The following is a 10859-nucleotide window of genomic DNA, read 5'->3' on the forward strand; positions in this document are numbered from 1 at the left end:
AAAATTATATACCGATAAATAAAAATACGCCAAAATAGTACAAATAAAGTACAGCACATGCAAATCATGCAATGACTGGCAAATTTAAATATAATAACATTAACCAATAGAAAAATACAAAACAATTTCAGTGCACAGATGTAATAAGTTACAAAAGAAAAAAAATGCATTTCATCATTAAAATGTAAATTTTCTCATTTGAAATAGTTACAATTATTAATTAGTTAATAATTAGTTTGCTGCAATTATTATAATAATTATATTGCAATCTAAATATGTAATGTAAATGTAAAATGTATAATAGCTGTTATTGTTGAATCAATAATATTTGTTGTTTTAATGTGCGTGTTTTAGCTGTTTTTCATCACTTTTATAGCAGGTTACATTGTTATGCCAGTAGGTGGCAGCAAGGGCTCTTCTAATGAGTTAGTAAGTTAGTAAACCATTCCATTCAATGCTGATCCATACAGAGCACCGCACACGACGTGCAAGACAAAAAAGTAAATTGTGCCTACGATTTACTAATTCGTTCCCTCGATTAATAAATTTAGCCTACTATTTTCCTTGCACGTCATGCTCTGTAGATGCATTCTGTTGTAGTAGCTAATTCTGTGACCCTAGTTATAAGGTTAGGATTAGGAATAGGTTTAGTAGGAGGTTGGATTTGCTCAATATAGCGCCATCTAGGGTCACATGATTTGGTCAGTCACAGATTTTGGAAAACACCGTAAATCTGGTGCTTCATTTCATAGAGATCATTGTATTGACTAACGTTGACTTCTGTCATCTGAAAACCCCTTTACCACTGAAAGAATACTATGACAAAGATATAGATATACAAGCAAATGTGGGGGGAAAATTATGTTTCACTGGTGCACTAAATAGATGTATTATAGCAAACAAAGTTTAGTCATGTTCCCGAGTAAAATCTGCATGCACCTAATTCTGCAGAGGACATATAATACACCATTAGACAGCAATAAATATGAGAGTGAAATCTGGTCCGGAAGGTGGATCTGGAACCGACATCTGTCCAGGTTGTCACAACATCTCTTGTTAATCTGTCTTCACAAACTGCCCTGAAATACATTTCAAACATCAACAAGAATTGTTATAAATATAACATGAGATTTGTAAATTCACAATGCTCATTTGGCCTCGGTGGTGAAGTGCGCAGAAAATTCTGCCAGACTGAAATTTTGTCTTTTAGTCATTCAGACATACCCTTCTTAAACTAATGATAACAACTTTATAATACAAAAATAAATAACTCTCAAAACTAACTCTGCTTGTGATGATTTCAGTGTCTACTGTCTCCCTGTCTGCAGAGCTGCTCTCAGAGTCACTTAATGAATATTTCAAAATGTAATTTAATAGAACTATCAACATTTATTGTATCATATATACACACACACAGGAATCTGAGATTGTACTTACAAGTCAGATGGTTCATATCTCCTCAAGGATGTTCTCTGCACAGCCATCAGCATAGAACAGTGGAACATAAACAATTTGTTACAGAGCCAACAATATGTGGTATACAATGTCAGATTTATTAGAAATAAATAAACTAGTTTAATAAACTAGAGCATAGGTGAAAATGCAGGGGGAAAAATAATATACAGGATATACAATATAATATCTTAAGATACCAGAATTTACGTTTAGGTTTTACAGATGCATGGTGATATACATTGTCAATACTGGTTCACTATGAAAGATCAAAACGTGTCTGAAATCATTTCAGCCCATTTTCACGCTTTGTGTGAGTGACGTCACCGATTAACAGTGAAAACTTTTAGGTTAAATAATTAGATTAACATTACTTCCATTCATGACACATTGCCAGCAAAGCTATCAAAACCTCTTATCTACAGATAATATGTGATTAAGAGCCCAAACTTCCTAATAGCGCAAGGCTAACATTAGCCTAACATTACCTCTTATATTTAACGTTAGCCTAATGATTGAGACTCTAACATACTTTTTCCGAAGACACTAAACCATTTCTCTAAAGTAAATATTCAACAGAAGCTTGCAAGAAAGTGTCAGGAACAGTTGTGTGTATCAACTGTGTAATTTTAGGGACTAAACTTACCTGAAGTGAAAACAACAGTGACAGCTGCTTGTCAGACCTGCCGCCCCATTTCCATGGTGATCGCAGGCTAACTAACCGGGTAGCTGTATTTTCTGCGAACAATATATATCATAATTTTGTAGAAATTGCAATAGGTGCTAAAAAAAGAGTACCCATTAAAATGTCTTTACATAAAGGTCGTGAAACAAACGATCATGAAAGAATGCACAGAACAAGGGCAGGACTGAGCTTCTTGAGTCTGATCAGTAAGGAGCGTTTTGATTGGTGGATTAAAAGCTCACCACGATTGGCTAAACAGAACGTCCTCCAAAAAAAGATATTTACGAATCCTAACCTGCCAGGAAGGTCTCAAAAATCCCACACACAAATGCAATGCAGTCCATGCACGTGTGACGATTCGCAAATGCAGATTCAACGATCCATAAATGCATGCAACATCTTTCATAAATGTGTGATGGAAATTAATTCAAGAACTTGATATATACATATTTGTGTAAAGATTTTACATTTATTTAGGTAAGATGCATTTGTGTGAGCATTTGGGGAAATATTTATGCTTTTACTTGTGCATTTATGAATCGTGTTTTGAATTTACGAATCAGATTTTACAAATGTGAATTGTGCTATGCATTTATGAATTTTGTTTTGTAAATGTATTATATTTGAGGCTATTCTGGCTCCATAATATCCACCCATTATCCACTTATTGTAAAGCAGAAGTAAGTAAGTAAAGTAAGTTAATCTATTTTCTGTGAATGTGGAAGACTAGAAGAATGCGGTCAGTAAACGGTACAAATATTTGCGCAACAATCCAGTGTGTTTATGATTAATTCCATGGAAGCAAGCGTCGCTCATTGAAATCACAAATGGCGGCACTTGCATAGTGGAGAGATTCAATCAGAGTACTATTGACTGCAAAAAAAGTTTGAATTAACAGTAAAACATGTCACGTGTACTTAATTTGATAGTGTTTTAGAATAGAATATATCATGTTTTAATGTACAGCACCTTTATAAATTGAAAAGCAAAAACACAACTGATGCACATTCTTTATTCATCATTAGTTAAGAATTTCCTGAATTTATTGTAGAAAGCCCCATGACTGTCTTGCTCTGACCAAAGTGACTTGATGACTTATGTTGTAAACATGACTTCCCAGGAGAACTTGAACACACAATCAGTTCTAGGTCAGTCATGGCTATCATCACTCCAAAGACTTTTGTGGTTATTTTTCATACTAACACAACTTTTCTGGTCAAAGTACTGCCTTTTTATCTAAAAAACAAAGCCACTTTATATACATACTTGCGTAGGGGGAGATGGCGAAAAGCCTCAACAGGCTGGTTAACATTTACGCCATCTCCTTCATATTCTCAAATGGAGAAAGTACTGGTGTCTTGGGACTGTGAATGAGAATTCAAGGAGATATCCACTTCTTGTTGCTCTCTCGCGTGTGCCAACCTTCTCCCTCTGTCTCCAAAGTCTTTGGCACACTTCAATACACGCTGTCTGAAGGAGGAACCAATGAAAGTGTAAAGAACAGGATTTAGACAGCAGTGTGTCAATGCCAGGCTCTCTGTGATCTGAGTAGCCCTATCCAGCTCTTTACTAACCCCGCAGTGAGTAACAAAAGTATACATGATGTCCATGGCCCGGCAAAACTTGACCACGTTGTAGGGCAGCTGCGTGATAACAAAGACTCCCACCATCGCCAACAGCACACGGATGGACCTCCACTTCCTCCATCTCCTCTCCTGAGGGAGCTTTAAAAGGGCTCGGCCTACACAGGTGTAGCAGAACAACATCACTAACAAAGGTAGCAAGAAGCCTATCACGATCTCCACCACCTCCAAACTAGCTTTAGCCCTGAGCGCCATGTCTGATGGATACATTGCAATGCAGCTTTTTTTATGAGGAAGCTCCCTGACGGTTGAAAACACCAAATCAGGGACTCCAAGAAAAAATGCAACGGTCCAGACGACCAAACAGAGTTTTCCACAATGCTTCTTTTGAAAAGCACGCACAAGACCCCTGTTTCTGGCTCCTGGCGTCAAAGCCAGGTATTGATCCATGCTAATGTGGGCCAGGAGCATCATGCTACAGGTGAAGTTGATGGTGTACAGGGCAGATACGAGTTTACAGACGGTGACCCCGAGCGTCCAGCCGTGGATGGCATCTGCAGCCCAGAAGGGCAACGTTAAGAGCAGCAAAAGGTCTGCCACAGCCAGGTGAAGTATAAATGTGTCAGTCATTGTTTTCAGGTGCTTGCAGTACGAGTACACCGCCACAACCAGAGCGTTCCCCGCTAAACCTAGCACTAGAGATAACCCGAAAACAGCTGGGAGGAAGATCCTGGCGAAGGAGCGAACGTCTCCCTTCTCACAGATGGTCTGATAGTCATCATAGCTGAAGTTGGAGCTGTTGTTTTCGTACTCTGGGTAGTCGTAGTAATGTGCCTCTGAGATCTCCATTTTTTTTCTCTAAAGCTCTGAAAATAAAAACAGTTATTTGTTTGAAAGTGTTTCTTGCAAAAAGACTTTTTCAGACAAAGTGTTTATCTTTCTTCCAGAAAAGCAGAGAGACAGCATAAGGCTACCAGACAGGATGTTTTATTGCCGCAGGCGCGTAACAGCACCTTCATTCCTAACATTCCCACTCGACTTTTATCCAATGCCCTTTTTCTATGCATGCTTAAAATCACAGATAAACCGAAGCCAGAGATGCATATCAGTTCAACTCAATCCTTTCCAGGTTTCCTGTGTAATCCAACATTTGCTGAAAACAAGTTGTACACTTTAAAGTTTCTCTTTAAACACTCTCCTCGCTTTAGGGGAGCACAAGTTCCAGGAAGAAAAAAAATGTTTTTGCATATTAGCTTTGATATCACACTGTAAATTAGTCAAAGACCATAAATCAGTGTTATTTCAATCATACTGAAACCCAAACATGTCATTTTCAGTCATGTGCAACATTAAATATAACACTGATCTGATAAATGCTATAATTAGGCTAATAAGTGCTAAACTTATTTTCAAATAGCACATATGCACATTTTAAATACAGTTCATGGTGGTTTATCTTAATGCTGGCACAATTGCACACTTTCTGTTCAAGACTTGCCTCCCAAACAGAGCAATTTCAGCAGCCAAAATCTGGATCTTATTAAACTTCTATCTAAAACAAAATAATTATCCGAAACTGATAATACAATGTTTATCTTACCTTGTAAGATTCTAGGCTTTGCCTGAAGGAAGAGCAGATTGTTTCTGTGTGCAGTTCCTGTGAGAACGGAGTGTGTTTACTGTGACTCATGCAGAGCTTTACTCCCACACCTCATCACACTGTGATCGTGCATCTCCAGCAACTGTCCACAAACATGCCTGCAAAGTCTTTTCAAGTAGAATATCAGAGTGCAGAAATGCAATGCACAGCCACAGCATTCATTTGAAACAAGGTTTCTTTGATTAGGTTATTTAGATTTTCTTTGATTATGTTATTTAGTTATTTTAATGTGCTTGCACATTATTTTTGTGTTATATTTATATATAATATAGATGTACAGTATATACAGGCTTAAAGATTTTCCTTCAGAAATCATTCTAATATGATTTATTATGAGTGTTGGAAACACTGCTGAGAAATTCTGCTGCCTAATATATTTGATGAATAAAAGGTTAAAAGGAACTGCATTTATTCAAAATTAAAACAAATTTTCAAATAATATAAATCTCCTTTACTATCAATTTTTATCAATTTAACACATCCTTGCTGAATAAAATTATTGATTTATTTTTTTTAAAAAAAAAAAAAGACTGACCCAAATGACTGACCAGTGGTGTATATTGTTGTTACAAAAGATTTCTATTTTTAAAACATTTGCTTCTTTTTTTATTTATTATTTTATTATCAAAGTATTATAAAAAAGTATCACAGGCTATGAAAAAATATTAAGCAGCAGAACTGTTTCCAACTTTGAGTGATTTCTGAAGGATCATGATCACTGAGGAAGGATCCTGAAAATCCAGCTTTGCATCACAGAAATAAATGATCATCTAAAGTATAATAAATTGAAAACCAAATATTTTAAATGGTAATAATATATCACAATATTAAATTTTTTTCTGTATTTTTGAGCAAATAAATGCAGACTTGATGAGCAGAAGAAACTTCTTTCAAAAACATTACAAATAGTAATGTGTCCAAACTTTTTTACTGTGTGTGTGTGTGTGTGTGTGTGTGTGTGTGTGTGTGTGTGTGTGTATATATATATATATATATATATATATATATATATATATATATATATATATATATATATATATATATATATATATATATATATATACAAATTTAGAAAAAAGTGCTGTTGACTAGTTTGTAGTCTAACATCTGGTCATTTATATGCCTGTGGAAGTGCAGATTGTTGCTTTTGCATGGTTGTTTGTGGTCGTTTGAAGTGTGAAGGCAGTGGTGCTGCATACCAGCCTCATTGTGATTTCTTACTAAATGTTTTTTCCAGCGCATATAGACGCTTAAATAGCAACAAAGTGCAATGCACAGGAAATAGTCTTGTTATTATCAAGGATTATGCAGATATGGAACAAAGCGTGTTGCTTTTCCATTTAATTTGGGCCGCCAATGTGTTTTGATAAGTTCCTGGCAAGAAACATTATTTTGCTTGCTTCTTCAGGCTAACAACTTTTCTGGCACATTTAACTGGCAGAACCACTCAAACACAAAAAGAGGAGGGATAGTTATGCTGTTTATATCTCACAGAATCCATCAGCGCACACATAATTTACCAGACTATTTATGCTTGACAATATCAACATGTCATTCTTGTCATTCTTCACTATTCCCTTCTAAATGAAACGCCACATTAAAGCCAACCCTCTATAGAAAGCCATTCTCCATCTACAAGGTTTTGCATTGCTTTCACACAATAAAGAGTGACATTTAAACACAAATGCTTTATTGTAATTAAGAGATAAAGATCAACAGACAAATAAACATTTTGACATGCTCATCTCTTGGGTAAATACTGCCGCCTAGTGATGCTTATTAGATTTTTTTATTTTATTTTTTTAGATTTTCCCCTCCATTATTTCACCAAAATATATGGAAGAAAAGAAAACAAAGCTATAGAAAGATAAATGATTACTTTCACAAGCATAACCTGAGGCTGAAACACTCTTTATGAAACATCTATATAGGCTATGAGCTCTATATGCAGTCCTTATTTTTCATGATTCAGGGAACCTGTAAAGAGAGAACATCTGTTAAGCCTAGTACATTTTTTTTCATATTATGTAAGTATGTTGCAAACAATATTTTACCTGGGATGGAGCCTTAAATGCAAATAATGCTTTAACTTCCTGGCCAGGGTCTTTTCCCACCGGCACGCTCATCCCTTTTGGTACGGGCAGGCTGCAGAGTTAGGCAAATGACAATTCAGTGTATTTCTTTAATATCATGTGTTATAAACAAAGTTGAGGAAAGTTAATGTTACACTACCGTTATATATACATATATACACACACACACACACACACACACACACACACACACACACACACACACACACACACACACACACACACACACATCAAAAAAGTTATATTTCTGAGCAAATGTAAAGTGAAATAATAGGCCTCAGGCCGAATAAAATGCAAATCCACATGTGTACAGAAGAGGGCGCTGCTCAAACAAATCTTCATTTGGCCATTCTGGATAAGGATAACGGAAGAATAGGATGCAGGAAAAAAATGTTTAACACTCAAATAAAAACGATTTTTGCTCATTGTTTAACTGAATCATCGAAGGTAAGCTGGTCACTAAAGTGAGATCAAATCCATAAAATTATTTTGTTTTATTTAACATTTATTGTGATTAATTATATTCCTATGTTGAATTCCTTTGTTTAATAACTATGCATGTATAATAACAATAACTATGTGCTGTATATCTGTTTGAGTTTGTAATTCTACCATGATTTGTAACTGCATCTCATTTCAATCTCCGCTCTGGGCAAATATACCGTTCATTAAACTGATTAATTAACTATATGAGTGTTTATGATTATTTGAATCGACTGTCTATTTTGTTACTGCTAGTAAAATGTCCTTGAGCTTGGAAAGGCGCGATATAAATTAAACATTATTGTGATTTTGCATTTCACTGATTTTAATAATTTTGAGGAATACACATTTTTGTTGTTGTTGTGCAGTGAGATTAGTGAATGCATGCACACTTTAAGCTTTGAACTACAATAACACAATGCCTTTGCACTTGCGATTTGTCTCAACATTGGGACGAGAGCTTCCAGTCAATAAAGGGGAAAACAATGTTTTTGCGTTAATTATGCGAAAAAGTAAATTAGATGTTTTGTTGTAAATTTTAAAAATAATGTTACCGTACTTTAGTTAGTTAAAAAAGTACTCTGATTACTTAACTCAAGTTACTTGCAACACTGGTTAAAAATGGCACATTGTCATGGTGATCAAAGGATAGAGGATACCTGGGGAAGTTGAGGAGCAGGTATTGCTAAAAAGCTGTTGAAGCCCGGATGCTTTTTGATTGGTTTTTTCCTCTTTTTTTCCTGCCTCTTGGTGCGATGATAAACCTTCAACTGAGATAACCAAATGAAGAGTTCAATGTAAAGCAAGTCAATATATTGAATAGAAAATCATTCTACTGCTGAAGCTTGTGTTAAAAATGTTTCATAACTCATCCTTTTCTCCATTTACTTGTAGTTTTTATATTATTTCACCATTTATGCTTTAATAGTGTGAAAGAAGATAATGAATACCTCAGAAGGTTTCACTTTTAAAACGGAGAAAGCTCCTGAATGTGGCCTTTTTCCTCTCATAGTCTTGAATGTCTCCTTTAGATCAGGAAAAAGAATAAAAACATACATTTTCTGGTGACACATTTTACATTAGCATCTCTGCACTGTGGAACAAGTATATTGATGGAGATATAGCTGCAGGTGACATCTTTAAATGGTTATTTTGAGATGTACTACTGGCATTTTAATAAGTAAGAGACGGCTTGATTATCATCCAAACCCTGTAGGGTCATTCCATTGTGAAACCGCAACAGCTGGAAAAATCATCTCACAGGATTGTGCAAAGGCTCAAGCTCTACTTTATTAGAAGTGTACTTACACTTTGTGGCGCAAAGAGTTCTGTTGTTTCTGTATCTTCCTTCTCTACGGTCTGTCGTCGTGCTCTGTGCATCTTTAAAAAAATGAACATGCATTTGATACACACACACTCAGACAAATGATCCTTCTATCTGCACTAATAGAGCTTCCAAAATATCTGCAGAATAGTTTCAGTGAAACATGATCAGTGTCAGAGTTGTGAGAGGACATGAATCTTTTCAAAACATAAATCAGGGTTATTAAATGTCATTACCATACTTTTTTCGACTGCTTAATAATAATGACAGTATTTGAAGCATAATTGCTAATGAAATAAGGTTACAAATAAGCCATTGATGCATTATCTATATTTATAAACTATATTTAGGGGAAAACATGCCACAAAAAAAAACATTCCCCTTAAAGGGATAGTTCACCGAAAAATGAAAATTCTGTCATCATGTACACTGTAAAGAAAATTGAACATTTTCTAGTGACTGATCACATCTAAATTTTTCAGTTGGCCGAATTGAATTTCTGTGAATTGATGCAATCTAATGAACAGATATTCAATTTGGCCAAGTGAAAAATTTAGATGTGATCAGTCACTAGAACATTTTCAATTGGAGACCTGATCTTTTTTTTATTTTTTTTATTTATTTTTTTACAGTGTACTCACCTTCATGTTGTTCCAAACCTGTATGAGTTTCTTTGTTCTGCTGAACACAAAAAATGATATTTTGAAGAATGTTTGTAACCGAGCAGATAGAAGCGGAAGCAGAGCAACCATTTACTACCATAGTAGGGAAGAAAAAACTATGGTAGTGAATGGTTGCTCTATCTGCTTTATTACAAACATTCTTCAAAATATCATCTTTTGTGTTCAGCAGAAAAAAGAAACTCATACATGTTTAGAACAACATGAGGGAGAGTAAATGATGATAGAATTTACATTTTTGGGTGAACTATCCCTTTAAACGTCCCTTCACCCCAGTGGGATTGACCTCTGTAAAGCACTGCCAGCGACGTTCATCCCTCACCTCAGGCTGATGAAGACTGAATGAAGATGATGAAGGTTCTTCAAAAGTAAGAGGACTCTCCTTACTCGACTCTGTCTGGACTTCCCCATGAAGACTGGAGATGAGCAGGCTGAGCCACAACAGCCCTAACGGCACGCTACCCTTCATCCTGCTGCTTTCTGCAGTCCGAGTGCTCTTCATCTCTGCTTTATACTCACATCTAATCACTACCAGATGTACAAAAAAGGGGCAGTAACATTTTCCCTGACGAAAAGACACTTGCAAGTTTGAACAACAACACCCTACTCATGATACTGGGACACAAGATGATTTATTATGAAGGATATGTTTGGCCGATGGGCTAATGTATCTCTTAAGGCTGTGTTTTGTCATCCAACTTTTTGGGCTTGCTATTGATTTATAACTTCATTGGTGGAAAATAGATGACGGAATAAAATTTGTTCCTGAAATGCAAGAAAACAAAAGTGATCCTGGAAAGAAGAAATGAGCGGAGAAAGAGGAAGGAGGAGGAACAACTCTGTGCCATTGTTTTCAAACCAGCTGACTGGATCTACATGTGACCAGGCTTATGTCTGAA

The 10859-nt window shown here is 35.7% G+C and overlaps 2 protein-coding genes and 1 long non-coding RNA gene across 4 annotated transcripts; all 3 read right to left on the reverse strand.

Annotated features, from left to right (window-relative positions):
• Positions 1-259: 259 nt before the first annotated feature.
• LOC137089431 (uncharacterized) lies at positions 260-2751 on the reverse strand. Its single transcript, XR_010907685.1, has 3 exons — positions 2099-2751; positions 1438-1472; positions 260-1079 (listed from the first exon to the last, which is right to left on the reverse strand). It is a non-coding gene; the product is annotated as an uncharacterized lncRNA (long non-coding RNA).
• Positions 2752-3125: 374 nt separating this feature from the next.
• Positions 3126-5444, reverse strand: ackr4a (atypical chemokine receptor 4a). 2 transcript variants are annotated; one of them, XM_067453006.1, is made up of 2 exons: positions 5321-5444; positions 3126-4586 (listed from the first exon to the last, which is right to left on the reverse strand). In XM_067453006.1, the coding sequence occupies exon 2, from the start codon at positions 4567-4569 to the stop codon at positions 3472-3474; it is 1098 nt and encodes a 365-aa protein (XP_067309107.1). In that variant the 5' UTR covers positions 4570-4586; positions 5321-5444; the 3' UTR covers positions 3126-3471. The 2 variants fall into 2 exon arrangements, with proteins under 2 accessions (XP_067309107.1, XP_067309108.1); XM_067453007.1 differs by having other exon boundaries at positions 3126-4578; positions 5321-5410.
• Positions 5445-7053: 1609 nt separating this feature from the next.
• Positions 7054-10477, reverse strand: si:ch211-106h4.12 (uncharacterized). The gene is made up of 6 exons (XM_067453008.1): positions 10283-10477; positions 9265-9336; positions 8907-8981; positions 8616-8726; positions 7435-7525; positions 7054-7357 (listed from the first exon to the last, which is right to left on the reverse strand). The coding sequence occupies exons 1-5, from the start codon at positions 10460-10462 to the stop codon at positions 7466-7468; spliced, it is 498 nt and encodes a 165-aa protein (XP_067309109.1). The 5' UTR covers positions 10463-10477; the 3' UTR covers positions 7054-7357; positions 7435-7465.
• Between the last annotated feature and the right edge of the window lie 382 nt (positions 10478-10859).

Source organism: Pseudorasbora parva, chromosome 9 (assembly GCF_024679245.1).
Source record: "Pseudorasbora parva isolate DD20220531a chromosome 9, ASM2467924v1, whole genome shotgun sequence".
Lineage (NCBI taxonomy): Eukaryota > Metazoa > Chordata > Actinopteri > Cypriniformes > Gobionidae > Pseudorasbora > Pseudorasbora parva.